The sequence below is a fragment of the Chiloscyllium plagiosum genome, chromosome 24 (assembly GCF_004010195.1).
Source record: "Chiloscyllium plagiosum isolate BGI_BamShark_2017 chromosome 24, ASM401019v2, whole genome shotgun sequence".
In the NCBI taxonomy this organism is placed as follows: Eukaryota; Metazoa; Chordata; class Chondrichthyes; order Orectolobiformes; family Hemiscylliidae; genus Chiloscyllium; species Chiloscyllium plagiosum.
Window position 1 is genome coordinate 27642595 of NC_057733.1, and position 20761 is coordinate 27663355.

The window sequence follows — 20761 nt, forward strand, 5'->3', positions numbered from 1 at the left end:
GTGTGTGTGTGTGGGAGTGTGTGTGTGTAGGATTGTCTGTGTGTCTGTGTGTGTGTGTGTCTGCCTCAGGGCATCCTTGCCTGCAGCATATGAGATAGACAACGTTGGCTGAGTTGCATGAGTACCTGCCACGTACACGGTGGGAGGTTTCTCCACACGTAATGGTGGGAGGTTTCTCCACACGTAATGGTGGTATCCATGTCGACACTCTGATACATCTTGCAGCGTCTACCATGACAAGGTTGCATGGTGTTGTCCTGAAAGCCAGGCCGTTTACTACGAACAATGATCTGTTTGAGGTTTGGTGGTTGTTTAAAGGTGAGAAGTGGAGAACATGTTCTATGCAACCTGCAGCACATTATCAATGAGGATGAGTACCTCGCCAAGACCATCCCCACGCCTCCATTTCTCTCTCTCTCTCTGACACACACACACACACACACACACACACACACACACCTCTCACAGACTTATAGCCCTTTACACTCACACTCACACACATATACACACACACACTCTCTCACAGACACTCATACCCCCAAACACTCACACTCCCACATGAACACACACACACACGATGAATTTGTACTTGCAGAATTACATTTTATTTTGCATAAAAACTGCATGAATCCATGTAAGATACGGTAAACCCGTTTTTTAGATTAGAATCTGTCTGAACATTGTGGCACACAGTCTCACACCTTAAATGCATACATGATGTCAAATGTTAAAGTTCACTTGAAAATGTTAGTTTTAAAAAGTTCTGCAATTTACATGTGAAAGAACTGAAACCAACATGTTCAGTCTAATAGATGAGACAATTAAACAATTCATGTCTTTTTCAATATTCAATTTGAATTACATCACACTGTAAACTTCTGCTATAAATTCTATGTCTTATGATCTTATACTTCACAACCACCTGATAAAGGAGCAGTGCAGAGAGATACAAACAGTCCATGACCATATTGATGTGTAGAATAATAGGGTTAATATAGTCCACTCATGTCTATGAATGTGATAAAATCTATTTCCAGAAATACTAGAGAAGGTCACGAATGGCATAGATTTGCATAGTTAATAAGAACAATCTGATAAATGAGGAGTAACGTTCATGCCACAAGTGACAGACAATGACTGTCGTGAACAATTGAGAATGTAATTATCTCCCCTTGACATCAATGGCATTTCCATTATTAAATTGCCCACTATAAACATTGCGGATGGTGGGTATAATTTAGCGCGCGTTAGGGTCATGGAGCAACGTTATGATGGTGACGTGGAGCTGCTGCTCATTGGGCATAAACAGCACATTGTGGGTGGACTTAATAAAGGAAGAAAAAAGCACGGGGGAACTGGGTAGAAGCTTGAGGTCGAGCTGTATGGTTGACAGAAACATGTGCAGTGAACCATATGGGTTGGACTGAATAGCATTAGACAATACAGTTTAAAGAACAGCCTTTCTATAATCTATCTTTAAGATTACGTCCTGGCACATCTCCACATGCCGCATACTGGAATATTTAGTTTGAATACATAACAGTTTTATAATGAAGTCCAAACCTGAAGCCAGTAGCATTTCACGAACAGGGCGAAAGTGAGGACTGCAGATGCTGGAGATTAGAGTCGAGGGTGCAATGCTGGAAAAGTACAGCAGGTCAGGCAGCATTCAAGGAGCAGGAGAATCGACATTTTGGACATAAGCCCTTCATAATGAAGGGTTTTTGCCCGAAATGTTGATTCTCCTGCTCCTCGGATGCTGCCTGACCTGCTGTGCTTTTCCAGCACCACGGTCTCAACATTTCTCGAACAGTCTATCTTGAACCAAACTCATAGATGTGGGCATAAAACCACACAACAGAAGATGAAGGCAGCGATAAGACCTACTGTCAAAAACATTGTGATAACAATTAAGATCAAGAAACAGACCTGAAATCATTTGGAGAAGAGAAGTGCAAAAATAAAATTTCTTCAGAAAAAATTATTATCACAGCCTTAAGACAAGCCAGAAACATGACCGGGCTGTCCACTTACTATGAAGGAAAGGAATCTCTGAACATTCATTGAGAAAAACCATCAAAAACAACAGTAATTCTGAATAAAAGGCTTTTTCAGCCCCTAATAGCAGAAACAAGCTTTAACAAATATTGACAGCACTAAACACGGGCAAGGGGTTAAATCCAAATTGTGCACCCTTGTAAAGAGGCTGATCACTGGACATGAAACAAATTCAATCCTTTAGAGAAAAGTTTGTCTCCATCTGCAAACTAGGAAAACAGAACTGGGAAACAGAGCAGAGGACTCTAACAGTGATTTAACAATTTCTGAGTTATTTACATGACAACAAAATTAATCACATGTAAGTTAAGAAAATCTTTCATTAACAGGCTTAAAGTAAATCAATGGAAAGAAATAAAAAAATGTTTATTGGAATTTCAAGTTTCAGAACCCGAGTGGTGACGTTCATTCAATCTTTATTATTCTGATGGTTTGAACAATAAATGCAAGTTTAAATCAGCAACTAAGAAGTCATATAGATTTTAAGCATGAAAATATAATAAATTTGACCTAAAGAAAATGTGTGAATTTGACAAAATGGTGTCAAATTCAACTTGAAAATATTGTAGATTCGGGGAAGAAAAATCACCGCAAACAATGTAACAGCAGTCATAGTTCGGTACAACTGAGTCGAATTGCTCAGCCACTTCAGGGGGTTGGGAAGAAATAATCTTGTTACTATGGGTTTAAACTCATGTATAGGAAGGACAGCTAAGGATGTCAGATTTCTTCATCAAAAGCCAGTTCAACAATCTAGTGCAAAAGAATGTAAAATTCAAAAATAAACACACAGATTGAAGAAGCAACTAGGAGAAAGTGAGGACTGCAGATACTGGAGAGTCAGAATCAAAAAGTGTGGTGTTGGAAAAGCACTGCAGGTCAGGCAGCATCTGTGGAGCAGGAGAGTCAACGTTTCGGGCATCCTGGTGAAGGGCGTATGCATGAAACATCAACTCTCCTCTCCTCAGATGCTGCCTGAACCTGCTGTGCTTTTCCAGCAGCTGACTTTTCGAGGTTGAAGAGACAATTCTCACTGCTTTGAAGCATTCCTTTATTTGTCATTTTTAACAAATTAAATGAACAGAAAGTCATTTTGCTGATGAGTCATCAGACATGAGCACTTTGTGCTGGGTGTTGCAGTTTGTATTCCACTGAGAAGAATAAAAGTTCTTCAATATTCTAAAGAAGGTACATTGACTTCATCCAACTTACTTCCTGAACTAATCAATAGGAGAGGTGTCCAAACTTCTATAAATGATATAAATTTGAAATAAAATCCAGAAAGTGATGGAGAAACTCAACGGGTCTGGCACCATCACTGGAGAGAGAGAAAAAACATGTTAACCCTTCTAATCCACTAAGACTCTTCTTTAGAATAGCTGATGTGGTGTTTGGTGTTCTTGACGAGAAGTGTGCACACTGAACCAGATGGAACAGAGGTTTCACTTGAAATTCACATACAACATTGACTTTCTATACTTCTGTTTCGCCTTTTAGATGTCGGATCCGGGTGATTGACACATTTGGTACAGAGCCAGCCTACAATTTTGATGATTATGCAAATCTCCATGGTTACCGAACAAACTGGGGTCACTGGAATCTCAATCCAAAACAGTACATGACTATGTTTCGTAAGTAATGATTATATTAACATTATAGTATAATTATTATAGCAAGACTATAATGTATTTATTTTAATCGCTCAAGGAAAGACTATTCAACATAAAACAACATTTCAGTACCCTTATGACTGACCTTCAGAATACATAAAGTAATAGCTAGATAATTTCAAAAAACTTTAGCTTGCTTAAGAGAATATCTTCATTGTAATTGTAGATAAGCTAAATGTTACAGTTTGATTTTAATAACCTCTGACGAAGCAAAGGCATTTCTGTCAAAAGCAAATAATTTGCCTAGCTTTTGAAGAATACGGTCTTTAAAAAACTATTATCTCAGCCTGATTTCTGGCTTTATTAAGCATATTTATTTAGAGTGTGCTGTGCTGCATATTGGTTCACAGAGACACATAAACATAAAGCTGACTTAATAAGACAAGTTCTCTTGAAGAGGATGCATTTCTGCCACTTGTGATAAATTTTTCTTCTTAGGTTCTCTTCAACCCAACGTTAAACAAGCATTGACTATTTATACAATTGTTTTCTAATGTTCTGCAGTGCATATGGAGCTTTTGCTACTATGGTTTTCCTCTTTGACCATGCTAGAATAAGCCAGCTTTAAAAAAAAGTAATTGCATTATCCTATTAAATAGATACAAAAGACAATTATCAACATATCATGCAGGCCTGATTCTCTATTATCATTAGGTCACTTCTCTCTTACATTTCAATGCAATTTCTCAGCAGTAAATGTTTTTTTTCTATCAGATAAATAGTTAAAGCAGCTAATTTACAGAATGCTATCAAATTTATTTGGATCTATTGTGTGTTATTGATGGTAAGGGTTGCAAGATTATTGTGAACTACTTGCAAGTATTGCTGTAGGGCTTATGTAATAAAATGAGACACCCACTAACAAGTTGTTTCATCAAGCTAAACATTTGGAAATGCCTTTTAGTTTTTTTCCTTGCATCAGTTGACTTCATAAATTTGACCCAAGCTTAAACATAATTCCCGATGCTAAAATAGAATATATCTGATCTCTTTAGATGACAGGCTTTCATCTGAAGCTCTGGTATGAACTGGATTAAGTTAAACTAAAAGGCTGTCTTAATATAGAAATATTAACAGAACTTTTCTGAGTATCCCAACCTGATTCATATCAAATCCACGAGCAATTCCTCCTCACATACCTAAAGCTTTTGATCATTCATGAATTATGAAGCAGATTATAGGCAAGGTATCTTTGGCTGCAGAAGCCTTTATAAATAGCCCAGACATTAAGCATATTAAACTAAATTGAGATTATTCAAGCCATTCATTAGTTGGTAGAAAAGTCTAATTTTGCTGGCACCCATTAAAGCTTTGGACGGAATCTTCCCCTCCCTCTGTGGCATGAATAATAGCAAAGAAAGTGGGAAAGTACAGTATGAGTGGAAACTCAGAATCTCACTATGAAGAAACAAATTCCCTGTTTTCCTTCAGGCCATAAATGGTGACTTCAGAATTTCACCTTTGAGCAGTGACCACTGCATTCCTAAACATTTGTATCTCATGAATGCCCCAACTTGCATTCATTACATACCATTTCCAATTGTCCCCTCTGTCATTGAGAAACTACACTGTTCAGAATTCCCACATTTCAATCAGAGCAGTGCCTTGCAGCTATAGCTCCCCCAGATGCTTGTCCCAGCAACAATGTAGCTGCTTTTTTAGAACAATGTCCCTGCATTCTCCACGACCACCATCCTCACTGAAACCTCATCCACAAGAGTCAGCATCAGCAAAGCACTAGCCTTAATGTATCATTATGCCTGCTATCATCCCAACTAAGGGGAGCTTAGTGACATGATCGCTGGGTGGTTAACCCAGATAATGTTCTGGGGACCTGGGCTCGAATCCCATTGTGGCAGATGGTGAAATTTGAAGTCAATAAATATCTGGAATTAAGAGTCTAATGATGACCATGAATCCATTGTCAGTTGTCGGAAAAATCCATCTAGTTCACTAATGCCCTTTAGGGGAGGAAACTGCCGTCCTTATTTGGTCTGGACTACTTGTAACAGCCCTCTGGGTACTTAAGGATGGGCAATAAATGCCACCTGGCCAGCGACACTCTCATCCTGTGAATGAATTTAAAAGTTTATTCATCCCTGAAGCTCAGGGACACCATTGACTTGCATGCTTCTACCAAGTCGCACACACAGGATGCTTTCCTGCTCAAAATAATACATGGAGCTTATGGTTCTTAGCTTGTTTTCAAAGTGCTCACTCACTTTGGTCTCCTAGGGAAGTCAGATAAAAAACAGACGGTCCTTCTGTCCCCCACTCTGCACACCCTCTTTCCACCCCATCTCCACCCTCTGTCTACCAATAGCCAAGTTGTTCCAGTACACTACAAGAATGTCATCTGTCCAATAATGTGGAAAATTTCCAATGTGTATATCCTGTGCACAAAAGGCAGGACAAATCCAAACTGGCCAATTACAGCCCCATCAGTCTACTCAGGACCATTAGGAAAGTGATGGAAGATTTCCTCAATATTGCTATCAAGCAGCATTTACTTAGCAATAACCACGCAGCTTCTAGTCTCATTACAGTCTTGTTTCAAACATGGACAAAGGTGCTGAATTCCAGAGGTGAGATGAAAGCGAATGGCTTTGACATCAAGGTTGCATTTGACTGAGTGTGCATCACGGACCCCTAGCAAAACTGAGGTCAGTGAGAATCAGGGTGAAAACTCCCCACTGATTGGAGTCGTGCTTGGCACAGAGACAAATGGTTGTGGTTGTTGATAGTTAATCATCTCAGCTCCAGGACCTCAATACAAGACTTCTTCAGGGTAGTGTCTTCGACCGAACCATCTTCAATGCTTCATCAATGACCTTCCCTCACAACAAAGGTCAGAACTGGGGATATTCCCTGGTGATTGCAGAACGTTTAGCACCATTCATAATTCCTCAGATTCTGAAGCAGTCTGTCTCCATTTGCACTGAGGCTGGACAACATCCTGGCTTGGAATGATGTGGCAAGGAAGATTTACACCACACAACTGTCAGGCAATGACCATTTCCAACAAGAAAGAATCTAACCATCATCCGTGAACATTCAATGACATTATCAACATTGTGAGTTACCATTGACCAATCATATGTATTTAGTGTGGCTACAGGAGTAGATCAGAGACTCGGAATTTTACAGTGAAGAACTTATCTCCTGTCCCCTTGATGATTGTCTGGACTATGATAAAATATTGTCCATTTGCAGCTCCAACAACACTGAAGAAGCTTGACACTGTCCAAGACAAATGGCACCCAGCTACCACCTTCTACATTCATTCCCTTCACCAGCAAGTATTTGCCATCTATGAGATGCACTGCAGTAACTCACCAAGGCTTCTTTGACAGTACCTTCCAAACCTATGACCTCTATGACTTAGAACAAGGGCAGCAGATGCATGGGAGCACCACCATCTGCAAGTTCCCACCAATAACACACCATCCTCACTTGGAATATATCACCATTCTTCAGTGTTGCTGGGTCAAAATCCTGAACTCCCTTGCTAACTGCACCTCAGTGACTCCAGCAACTCAAGAAGGCAGCTCACCACTTCCCTTTTCAGGTGAATAAATCATGGGCAATAAATGCTGGCACAGCCAGTGATGTGTACGTGCTGTGAACACTTTTTTTAAAGAAGCAAAATTCCAGTTATCTGGAAGCTGATCAAATCAATTAAATTTTAACATTTTGTTATCTGTACAAATTTCCTGTCCACTAAACTACTTTTCTTCATGAGGTCAGGGCATCACTGGCTAGTTCAGCATTTGTTGCAATACCATTTTTTTTCTTTTCCAGCTCCTCATCATATACTACAGAAGAGTAGCTAAGGTCAACAATCACACAACATCAGGCTATTGTCCAATAGGTTTATTTGAAATCAAAGCTTTTGGAGCAACGCTCCTTTATCAGGTGAGGTGAGAGAAGGAGCATTGCTCTGAAAACTTATGATTTCAAATAAACCTGTTGGACTATAACCTGGTGTTGTGTGATCTTTGACCTTGTCCACCCCAGTCCAACACCCACACCTCCACATCACAGAAGTGTAGCATATATGCTCCAATCAACTCCACTTTTCTGAGTCCAAGTAACTAGACCTTTTCCTAACTATCCACTAAGAATTCTATCAACTGAAGAGTATTATATATGAATGGTATAAACTGTATATATTTAAAATGGGACCAAATTATATCCATGCATCTAAGTCAAGTTGACATGTACTCTCTTCCATTTAAGATTAAACGTCGTCATCATTCAACATACTCAAAGCTGTAGGTGTGTGGCTACCATTACTATTCTGCTGGGAAACACATTTTGTGTGGAATTTAATGCTTCCTCCAGGAGGTGGGAGGTTGGGGGCAGCATGTGTATTGGATCAGGAAAAGTTGGGATGGAGGGCCCATGACATCCCCAACAATTCTCCTCCCCCATTAGGTTCTTGGGCAGGAAGGACTAAGAACATCCTTCTCATGGAATTGAAGATAAAATGCAGACTAATATTCGTTAACATCTCAACGATTGACTTAAAACCATGGACTTTGAGGTGAAGGGAAAACAGGTAAAATTGAGCTAGGACTCTTTAAAAAGACTGCCAAAGTCACCATGCCAAGGGCTTTCCAAGGGGTATTTCCCTGGACATTAAAAATCATCATCCGCAATCTGTAGCTCACAATGAGGCTTTGAACTATTTCTCCATGGGAATGAGACTTCTCAGTTGTTGTGAAACAAAGACTTTAACACATCACACAAATTAGAAGATGAAACCACCCTCAGTCACAACCTCAGCTATTAATATCCAAGCGTAGCAGGGAACTCTGTCAATAGACTGTTGACAAGGAAAATGCATTATCTCCATTATGGGGCATTCGCAAGATTTTTGTGCATTAAAACTGCCTTAGTCACAGAACGGCATTAACAAGTGCAACGGTGTGTGTGTGTACGTGTGTGTCTGTGTACATGTTTGTGTGCGTGTGTCTGTGTCTGTGTACGTGTGTGTGTGTGTGCGCGCGCATGTGTGTGTGTGTGCTTGTGTGTCTGTGTGTGTGCGTTGATATTACTTTTCTCGGCTTAACCATTAATAAATTTGATTTTTATTTGATTCAAGAAAGCCTTCTTGATTGGTTCATTATTGCCTGCAGCAAAAATAATTAACTACATTTTTAATTGGAATGAGGCATAGCCACATTCGAAACAAAAGGAACTTAAACCTTTGGTCTGACCAACAGAGGGGTAGTGAACAGAATGGAGTCAATTCAGCTCCTCTTACCTGCTTATAATGCTGCCCAAGGCCAATTCAGGCCCTTCGGCATTCAAGCAGCAACAGACAGCAACTACAAATTATGGACAAGCTGCCAAGTAAGATGTGCCTGTGGCTGGTAGGGGACAGGATGTTCCCTCTTTCTGGAGTACCTAGTGCCCAGCAAAGCAACCCACTAATTGAAGGAAAGGACTTTAGTCTCCCAACCAGAATCATAGAATCCCCACTGTGTGGAAAAGGGCTATTGGGCCCATCGAGTCTGCACTGACCCACTGGAGAACATCCCACCTAAATACAGCCCCTTACCATATAACCCTGCATTTACCATGGATCATCCACTTAGCCTGCACACTATGAACAATTTAGTGTGGCCAATCCACCTAATCTGCACATCTTTGGAATATGGGAGGAAACCAGACCACCTGGCAGAAACCCACGTAGACCCAGGGAGAAACATGCAAACTCCACACAGACAATTACCCAAGGCTGGAATTGGACTTGGATCCTCGGTGCAGTAAGGCAGCAGAGCTAACCACTGAGCCACCATACCAGCCTTCACACCTACGCCTCTATCTGTCAGGATTTCCCTGACTGCTCCCGTGATACTTACTTACTAACCTGAGTTCTGGAACTCCTACACCAACTATCTTCCTTGGGCCTATTACAGTACTGGCAGGGGCCATGGCCCCATGTGGCACAGCAGTTAATGAAGAGCACCTAGTGAGCAGCTCTCAGCACAAGGAAATTACCCCTGAAGGCTCTGGACATGTCAATGAAAACCTACATACTGCCTGATGGGAATTAAATCTTCTTGAAGCACCCAAAAATGGCCATGGTGTCATTGCCATTGGCTCTCTATCCACTGTGGAAAATGTGGTGCTAGAAAAGCACAGCAGGTCAGGCAGCATCTGAGGAGCAGGAGAATTGATGTTTTGGGCATAAGCAGTTACCTGACAAAGAAGCAGCACTCCAAAAGGTTGTACTTCCAAAATGACCTGTTGGAATATAACCTGATATTGCATGATTTTTAACTTTGTCCACCCCAGCTCAACACGGCACCTCCACATCATGGCAGTTATTCATAATATCTATAATTTATAATGTCTTAAATTTAAAAAAAGTTGAAATGCCTACTTCACAACAATAACTTTCTCCTCCTTTGGCTAATATTGTTTTTGATTATTTTCTTAATTGAAGGACTCAATCTCTCCCAAAGATTTAGGCTCAGATAATAGATTTGGCCACAGTTTTGAAAAAAATCTAGGTGTTGCCCTAATGATGCCAGACTCCATTAGCTGTCAAACTTCAGTCGTTCCACTGCAGTACTATCAAACACCAGAACATCCATTCCAGTTTTACCATACTTTAGGATAATTTACCAGTGGTTGCCAATTCCCAGACACATCCCTCAGCACTACAACAGGTAACTAAATTAGGTGGTTTTAATGATCAAAAAAGCAGACTCAGAAAGACAGTGGAAAGTAAAGGAGAGATTCTTCTTGATCCAAATAAGCTGATTCACTCATGGGGACCTATGGCATATTTGTTGTTTAGTTTTTATTGCACAATCAACTCCCATTGATTAAATTGAATAATTCTCTATATGTTCTTTTAATGTGAAATAAAATGTTAGTATTTCATACCTACATAATATTGTTTATCAATGCTGTTTGATCCACCTTTGAAGAAGTTAAAGAAATAAACATGTGAAAGATATGAATATCCAATCATTATCCCCAGGATTGCTATCATTGTCTCCTTAGAATATTTGATGTGCATGTAGGTATATGGTAGTGTGAGACTACATACATGAAAATGCTACTGAACCACAACTGATATCTACAGCAACCCCAGTGTCATTGCAGCCATTAAATGTAAATGGATTTTAACATTTTGAGTAACTGGATGTCAGTTTGCTTGCTGAGCTGTAAGGTTTGTTTTCAGATGTTTCGTCACCATACTAGGTGCTAATTAAATGAGGCCAAGGTTTCAACATCAGTGAGCCTCCGGTGAAGCACTGGTGGTATAGCCCACTTATTATTTATGTGTATAGGTTTCCTTGGGTTGGTGATGTCATTTCCTGTGGTGATGTCATTTCCTGTTCTTTTTCTCTGGGGGTGGTAAATGGGATCCAGTTCAATGTGTTTGTTGATAGTGTTCCAGTTGGAATGCCATAATTCTCGGAATTCTCATGTGTGTCTCTGTTTGCCTTGTCCTAAGATGGATGTGTTCTCCCAGTTGAAGTGATGTCCTTCCTCATTTGAATGTAAAGATACTACTGAGAGTGGATCATATCTTTTTGTGGCTAGTTGATATTCACATCAATAAATCACACATAAATAAAAAGCGGACCATACTACCAGTGCTTCACTGGAGGCTCACTGATTATGTCATCTAGTATGGTGACGAAACATCTGAAAACAAACCTTTCAGCTCAGTGAGCAAACTTATACTCAGAGCCTCAACCTGAGCTAGAAGTCTTCTCAAAACTGATGTTATTTCCTACATGGCATATGTGATCCTATTATCATGAAACAGAATTATGTTGACTGACCCACAAGCAATACCATTGCTACTATTAAATAAACATGCAAGATATAGCGTTGGATATAGAAGTATTTGAAAATGGGAAAGAGAAAGACTCAAAGCTAAATAAAAATACATATCAGTCAAGCAGTGTGTTTCTAAAAGATTCTACCACACATTGCAGTGGGCAAAAGCATTCAGCTGATTAGTCAGAACAACTTGTTCCATGATCAACCATGTTGCACAGCTGCAGTTAGAGCTCGATTACTTTGAGCTGATTAATGTATATTTGCAACATCTTCCTACTGGCTGGAGAGTCTGAAGATTTTGCTTTGATTGAATTAGGGGTAATTTAGGATAATAGGAGCCACTGTTTCTGCAGTCTTCTTTTAGAATCTAAAGTGATTTGTAAATCACTTTTTTTAAACAATGACCCATTGCCCTTTTGTTTTGTTATGATATTTCAATTCAATGATCAAATTATTTTAAATTAAACGAACATTTTGCAGATGCACTACATCACTAGTGTTCTACATCTACTTGAAATTAGAACAGGTAAACATCGTTAATGTGTCGCACGTGGTTATTATTAGAATAACTGTTCCACTTGAACGTTGTACAGAACATTGTATGTCACCTTAATAGCTGGTTGTGTTATAAGCTCAGTGTCAGCTGGGTGAATCATACATGGCAAAAGTACAGAATAATATTGATAACTGAAAAATTTAAACATTTATGAAATTGAAGAAGACATAGAAACACATTGAAATTACAACATACAGCAAAGCCAACTGATCTGTATCAGTTATCCCACAAATTAAGAGTTTTTTGATTGATTTTCCAAAATGGTCAGTGACAATAATATCAGAAGCAATTGAGCTGTACAATTATGTTAAAACCAACTTCTTAGATTACCTACAGTATGGAAACATGCTCTTCAGCCCAACCAGTCCATGCGAACCCCCCAAGGAGTAACCCAGACCCATTTCCCTCTGACTAATATACCTAACACGATGGGCAATTTAGCATGGCCGATTCACCTGATCTGCACACCTTTGGATTGTGGGAGGAAACCCATGCCAACACAGGGAGAAATTCCACACAGACAGTTGCCTGAGGCTGGAATAGAACCTGGGACTCTGTTGCTGTGAGGTAGCAGTGCTAACCACTGAGCCACCATGCCACCCATAGTGTGCAGTCTGGTTTGGGCCATTATACATTACAAGACAGTAAGATGAATTTCTCATCGCCAGGCCAAAAAGGTGGTACTGAGTGCACAGTTGTTGGCAGTGAGACTAACCTAGTGATTTTACTGCAGAGGATCTCCTAAATTTTACCCATTGGCCTGGTTTTTCAGTTAAGGATGGCATATAGCCTCTTGTGAGGTGAGATACTACTAGGACAATCCGGATATCTCAAGGCCAATTGCACTTAAGGAAGACTGTTAAAATTTTACCTTTATTCCTTTTTTTTTCACTTAAGACTAGGAAAGACTGTAATTTCAATTTTATTTCATTATTTTTCTACTTATGCTAAGAACTTTGTTTCTCTGTGTTACTAATTGTACCTAAGTTTTAAACTAAGGCATCTTTGTACCTAAGTGTGTGGCAATATTGTACACTTTTCACTGGACACCTGTACTTCTGTACTTGAGTGCACATGGCAATAAAGCTTAAATCAAATGAAAAATAAATCAATTCAAAATGGAGATGCCCTTGAACAGGTAGGTAAAAATAATAAATTCAGGATGGTGAAGGGGGAAGGTCTTACTGATCAGCGGGCAAGTCCCTTTGTTGTGTTTTTCAGGACACAGAGCCACCTTTTATGTTCACAACCTTCTCTCCGGTTAAAATGCTGACAGTTATGTAAAAATGGGTCATTAATTTACTGCAAACATCCATGGGACAGGCAAACTATCTGCCTCACAAGCTGCTGCAGTCTCGCTGATGGCAAAACAGAAATAGGTATCTTTACAATTTTACCACTCCCTCCCCATTTTTAACACTAAATGGGAGATAAGCCTAGTGGCCTAGTTCTGCCATTAATTTTTTTGATCCTATGATACTATTACAATTAGAGCCACTGCATTAAATCTGGCATGAGCTAGTCTGAATTGTAAAGTTCCAATAAGCCTGTATTATTAAATCCAATTCATTTTTCAAGAAGTTCATTAAATTGGTCAGGCCTGGGTGTTATCACACAAGCGGAATAAGGAATAGCACATTGAGGTAGAAATGTTGTAAAGGAGGAAAACAATTAAAAAAGATAGAACTGGAAAGAATGGATGAAGAGAGAAAAGGAAGGGACAGAAGAAATTATGGGCAGAAGGGATAGAGGCAAGTGAGGGTGAGAGAAAGAAAAGTAATAATGTCAGGGAGGAATAGGAAATTCCCAGCAGCTCTGAGCTATCTTGCAGAGAGAAAAAAATAAGTTTATGTCATGTCGGTTATTTTGAATTTGCCTTTGCTGAACACCTCATGCTGACAGTTCATTTTCCTGACAGTATGACTGCATTCTCACAGTATAGGGAACGTGAGCATGAATACTTTTCAAAGTAAGAAGCCAAAAAGCACAGAAATCAGATAAAGATTCACATTTGTACTTTTCCAAGCTATTCTTTGCACATTTTAGCCATCTATCTTTTCCAAATAAAATAGAGATGAAGAAATATTTCTCTCACATGTATTATTTGCTTCCTAATAAAAAGGTTCAATAAAGACATTTTCTGCATTTCTGTAAGATATTAAAGTCAGGGAGCTTGCTAGAATCAAATGCATATTTCATACTAGTATGAGAAAGTAAAGTCACCATAATCCGAGTGGACCATATAGCTGCTCTTTCATTAGAGAGATGACTGATGGTGGTTTTAACCTGAGGGTCACCATGCCTCAAGCAAGGGGATATGTGAGGAGAATCCTTTATGGTAATTTCAGCCAATGTGAGATTTGAACTCACTTTGTTAGCATCATTCTACATCACAAACCAGCAACTGAGCTAGCCAGAAACTTGAGAGCAGGCAAAAGAAAAATGAATGGGATTCTGAAATGTCCTGCATTTTGCTGAAGGATTGGATTTTATCTTAGTTTCATACAATTAGGGTTCACACACTATGGACAGGATATGTTTGAGGAGGTGGGGGTTGGGAATTGGGGTGGGTTACCTCATCAGCCAGTCAGAGAGCCAACAAGAGATTGCGTTGATTTTTTTAAGGCAAAGCTCACCGAATCTAATGCCAATCGGGCGTTGGTGAGGACACTGACAGATCTTTGCCTGGAACTTGCAGATGTGTATTTGCAGATACATTACAGTTTGTTCAAAAAGCACAAAATCTTTCGGCAGTCAGTCCATGTGACATTTTATAAATTCCTATGTTGGAAGTAGAACCAGTCTGACTCAAATTTAGGATACAGATAGATTCTAACCTCCCACTTTTCATTCATTGTCTGAGCTGAGATCCACTTTTATTTTGTAAAACCTTAAGTTATCTCGGGAATTTGACTTGAAAGAAGTTCAGTAATTTACATATTAATGAATCGAAACCTGCAATCCCATTCTAAGTGATTAAAGACTTAGGAGCAACCTAGGTTTGTTCAATATATCACATCAGTGTATGAGATTTTGATCTTTTGCTATAAATTCTGGCTCCTATGATCCTGCCCCACTAGCAGTGCTTCAAAAGCTTATACTTCCAAATAAACCTGTTGGACTATAACCTGGTGTTGTGTGATTTTTACTGTCCACCCCGGTCCAACACTGGTCACTCCACATCATTTCTGTGAAAGGCAGTGTCATTGCAAGTGAAGGTTTTACCTTCGCCTTAGTAGTACAATTACCAAGTATGTGAGCTTCTGCCATCTTGGGCTAAGTAGTTCAAAAAGATCAAAGTTCAATTCCCAGTGTGTATTGAAAAAGCTTCTATTAGTCCTGCTTCGCACTGGGGAGACTGCAAGTTCACAATGATGTTATACACAATGTTGAAAGGTTTTGTCGGTGCAAACTTCACAAAACTTGTCAATATACAATGATTGATTCCTGTATAATCTAGACCATGAGAACTTTGCTTCCAATTTCCACTGTTTTCTTATTTTACATGATCCATCTCTCACTCTCCTCTTCCTCAAATTCTATGTCCAATTCTGTGGAATAGATTTTCAGTCAATATTCACTCAAAGCTCACCATCTCCCACTTCTACCCTAACTCATCTTCCTCATACCTGATTTGAGTAAGGACTCAATTCCATTTTCCAAGTATCCCTACCTCGGATAATGCAATCTTCTATTCTAGCTTTTCTGATATGGCTTCCTCCAGTCTCAACAAAAAGGTGCCTTTTTTAGCACCATGGGTAGATGGGTAAACAATGTTTTATTTCTTCCCTTACATCATCTCCTTCCTCCCAGAAGAATGATAAGTTCCCTTAGTCCTCACCAGCCTATGTATTCAAGGGATCATCCTTGGTCAGTTTCACCATTTCGATTATGAAGTCACATCTAAAAGTGTGGCGCTAGAAAAACACAGCAGGTCAGGCAGCATCCGAGGAGCAGGTGAGAGGAACTTGCTTCATGCCATGCTTTAAGTGATGTGAGATACGATATGATCTTTATACTTAAGTTTAAGTCACATGATATTAAACAATGATGATAGGACGAGCATATCTCTTAAACGTTTATTGATATAATGACCATGAAATATAACACAACATACCCAATCACAGACCTTCCTCTTTGTTCATTTTCCATGTTTCCCCTTTTCAGTTGCTTATTAGCTGATGCCTTTCTAACTAATCTGGGTTCTGATGAAAGATTATCAACCTGAAACATTAACCTTCATCTCTCTCCATAAATGTCAACTGACCTGCTTAGTATTTCCAGCATTTTTATTGTAGATTTCCATTACTTTGCTTTTATATTACCACTTTAATTTAATGTCTTAATGTCTTTTGTCTTAATGTGGAACCACAGTTTTAGGAAATCTGCTGGAACTCTCACTGTAATCTAACTCTCAAAGCTCCTGCAATAGTTGTAATGTTTGATGGTGTAACAATTGAGAAGCTACATCAATTGCAGCCTATGCATTTTACCATTCTTGGAATTTTATTTTCTGTTTTAGTCAAAGTAACTATTTTTTAGAAATGCTATTGTGTCACCCTTCTCCTTACTTAACCATGGCAACAGTGCATCAGAATCAGTGCCTAGTTATGCAAGAAATATTTCTTACATGCAATTTCATATAAATTTTACGTGGCTGGAGAAGATGTTATACTGCAGTCATAACTGATATCGCCTGAGTTATATGTTCAGAAGTCACTAATAATTGATGCCTAATGACCACTTCCAGCAATGCTAAACCTAGTCAAGCCTCTGTCTTATTCTTCAAAGATTCTGTCTGTTTTTTTTTCATTTTATCTTCAGTTTCTTTTATATTCTGCATTTGCCTTCACTCTTCTAATTCTTTCCCATTCTTTGTGTCTGTAACTTTGCTAAAATTATTTTCTTATTCTGTGCTATACATTGTTTACAAAGTTAAACTTTGTAGTTCAACATTTCTGTTTTCAAGGTTTATTCAACAAAATCAGATAATTGAATGGTATTTTGATGGGGGAGTGGGAGATTGGAATCAATTGTGGAGGTTTTTATTTGGAAGGAGATACTAATCTCTATGAAACTGCACCAATTATTCCATTGTAATCGATTTTAGCAGTTGCTCTTTGCTTAAAATTACTTATGTCAGGAATCTTTACTCAAACAAAGCAAGCAGTGATGTGGAACTGTATTAGGTTCAGTCTTCAGAGTGGAAAATCATTGCAATGCAAAAGATTAATATTCTTTGGTAGTCATTTATCTTTGCAGAAACTGTATTGATTTAATACCAATTTTCAGTGTCCTCAAGTGGTAATCAGGGACAAATCTTTGAAAACAACCAAACTGTGTTGAAACAGAGTTTCATTTAATTGCGCTCCTGATAACCCCAGGCTTAAAGTCCATGTAAGTTAATAGTCTTTGCAGGAAGAGTAGACCTCAGGTTAGAGTCTTGATCTACAAAATAAATTCAAACCATTGGGAAGAATTTGTTATTCTTGTAAAAAGGAATGTTGTCCTTATACTGATGTCAAAATACACCTTTGTTTAAATGGTGAATATCAATTATACCAGTGAGCCAAGGCCTCCCTGTCTGACAATTTGATGGAGACAAAATTAACACATATCACGGAGGCATTCCAAGCGAAGTCTATTAGGTTCTTTTTACCTTTTATTTTCCAATGTTCTTTAACGTTTCCATCAATTCTTAATTATTAAACTGTCTTTAAACGCTACAGAAATATTAATTGGCAAAATATATTCATGCTTTCTTAATGTTTAGAATGGTCACCTATAGTGATCATTATCATGTAATTGCTAGTCCAACAGAATGAGGATGATATCTGCCAGGCATCAGGATTTGTGTATCCTCAGGTGACTCAGCAGGGCAATGCTAGAACCACTTGAGGAACGAGGACGGCAAAGTGGGTTCTCAAGCCAGCTCTCTCTGCCCTTCTGCTTCTCCTCAGTAGAGTTCATGCAGTCAGTTTCTGCCTGTGTTACTTTGTTGAATGATGTGTTGCCATTCAGCAAATTCCTCCCATGCACTGAGGCAACTTGTCCCCTTTTCAATGAGGTACAGTGAGTGCAGAACATGTTTTCTTTGTCCTCCTTGAGATTGGATGCATTCTTTAAGTCATGAAAAGAGGATGCATTGGAACAGTATCACTTGCAAATCCCTCACCAAGCCATTCACCATCTTGATTTGGAAATATATTGTTATTCCTTCACTGCGGCTCGTCAAAATCCTGGTTTTGCCTCACTGGCAGCATTGTGAGTGCACCCACGCCAAAGAAATACAGCAGTCCAAGAAGGCAGCTTACCATTATCTTCTCAAGGACAATAGGAATAGGCAATAGTAATTGTGCCAGCCAGTGATGCCCAAATCCCTGAATTCATAAAAACTATTTTGCTGCGGAAGCCAATTGTTTGGGTGCAGATACAATGCCTCATCCAGCAGAATTGATTTGTCGTGATCATGGCTGCAATGCTGAATGATTTGACTTTGGTGAGGATGGTGGAATCATACTTTGTATTCCCACTTGCCTTTGAGTATATGCAATGATGCCACAGAAACTATCCATCAACTAGAGGTGTCCTTGGTAAGTGATCCAAGTCTCTTTGTCCAAGCAGATGCAGCGAGGTGAAAGAATTGGAAGAATGGATGGAGGATACTGGGTGAGAAGAGGTATGGTGCAGGTAGTTATGGGAGTCTTTGGGTTTGTAGTAAATGTCCACCTGGAGACTGTCGCCGGATATGGAAAAGGTGAGGTCAAGATGGGGGAGGGACGTGTCCGAGATAGACCAAGTGAATATGAGGTTGGGTGGAAGTTGTGGGCGAAGTCGATGAACTGCTCCAGTTCAGCCTGGGTGCAGGAGGCTGTGCCGATGCAGTCATTGATGTAACGGTGGAAGAGTTAGGGCACAGTGCCTGTGTAGGTACTGAAGAGGAATTGTTCAATATAGCCAACAAAGAGGCAGGCATAGCGGGGGTCCATCTGGGTGCCCATGGCCATGGCATTTGGAGGAAATGGGAGGAGTTAAAGGGAATGTTATTGAGGGTGAGGACCAGTTCGGCGAGGCGGAGGTGGTTATTGGTGGAGGGGGGCTGGATGGGTCTGTTGGAGAGGAAGAAGCGGAGGGCCTGGAGGCCATCCTTTTGGGGTATGGACATGTATAAGGACTACACGTCCATAGTGAAGATAATGTGCTGGGGGCTTGGGTACTGGAAGTTACGGAAGAGGTGGAGGGCATGGTTGGTATCGTGGATGTAGGTAGAAAGTGCCTGAACTAAGGGGAAGAAGATGGAGTCGAGGAAGGACGAGATGAGTTTGGTGGAGCAGGACCGTGCCGAGATGATGGGTTGGAGTAGTTGGGCTTGTGGGTCTTGGGAGCAAGTAGAACCAGGCAGTGTGGGGCTGGGGTCTGAATTTGGAGGCAATGGAGGGGAGGTCACCAGAGGCAATGAGATCATGCGAGTGATTTTGGCCTGATGGGTTTGTGAGCAAGGGGGAGGTAGGACGTGGTGTTGGAGAGTTGGCGTTCAGCCCCTGCAACATAGAGGTCCATTCTCCAGACTACCGCCTTTGTCAGCTGGTCAAAATCAGTATTGATCAGCCAGAAAATCCTACAAGTTGCAGAAGGGATTTGAGTAGCAGAGCAGTACTGTCATAAGGGCAATCAGGCGATAACCATAAAATACTAAGTAAGTCAACTTCTGGCAAAGACCATTAGATCGTTAGGAGATTGGAGAATCCACAGTTCAATAACATAATCAGTTGGGTGTGTCTGTCAAAGAGGATAGTAGTGAGTAGGTAAAGAGAAAAAAAAACTTCCAGCAGAGTCAGTAAAACATTGTGAGGTTGGGAGTGAATTGACTGGGCATCAGAAATGTGAGACAGAAAGGCTGCACAGAAATCCTACCCTGGGGCTCCAAGGTTAGCACGTCAAGAGTAGAGTATCTTGATTGTGGCGTTAAGACTTCAGAAGATGGAACTCAGGGCTGAATATAGGAGCAGGGGTAAAATCAGGGTACTGAGAACATAAAGTGACAGCAGTACTAAAACTGTAAGCAAAGAGTTATTTGTTTCAAGTTTTTTTTTAATATAGTGCCACACAGTGGAATTGGGCAATTGTATGCTAGCACAGGTGTAATTTTAAAAGAAAAAATTGAATTACAATGATGAAGTTTAAGATGGTAGTGTTCCAATTTTGGTTTGGAGGAGAAATAGCCTTTTATATTTACTTCCCATTTTAAGATCTATCATGGGCTTGTCAGCAGGGATTTCCACTAATCCACTCTAGATCAGTGTGGCATTATCTACAGGGGATCTGCAGCATTTGTAACGAGGACAAGTAACAGCAAAGCTTTTCAACAGTCAGACTCAAGTATTCTCACTAAGCTGCATGAGCTGCAAACCAAGGAGTAAAGAACAGGACAGCCAGATAATATTTAGATGCATAGAAATGAAATAAGGATTACAAATACAGAGGGGATTACGGGAGAGAAAGTAAAGAGGCATACAGGAAAAAATAAACAAAAATAGTGTTCTACTTCTACAAATCTGCAACCTTATTTTATTTTAACGAGAGAATGAAACTCCACTCTTACAAAATTAGTATGTCAGCGTTAAAGAGATTAGATTCCGTACATTGTGGAAACAGGCCCTCA

At 39.8% G+C, this 20761-nt stretch overlaps 1 protein-coding gene across 5 annotated transcripts in view; it reads left to right on the forward strand.

The window, feature by feature from the left end:
* The window catches only part of LOC122562112 (alpha-1,6-mannosylglycoprotein 6-beta-N-acetylglucosaminyltransferase B), an 854937-nt gene that overhangs the window by 706376 nt on the left and 127800 nt on the right, over nt 1-20761 (forward strand). For all 5 annotated transcript variants that reach the window (XM_043714642.1, XM_043714641.1, XM_043714643.1 and 2 more), the window contains one exon: nt 3556-3689. In XM_043714642.1, coding sequence (XP_043570577.1) covers nt 3556-3689 — 134 coding nt within the window. The remainder of the gene's footprint in view (nt 1-3555; nt 3690-20761) is intronic.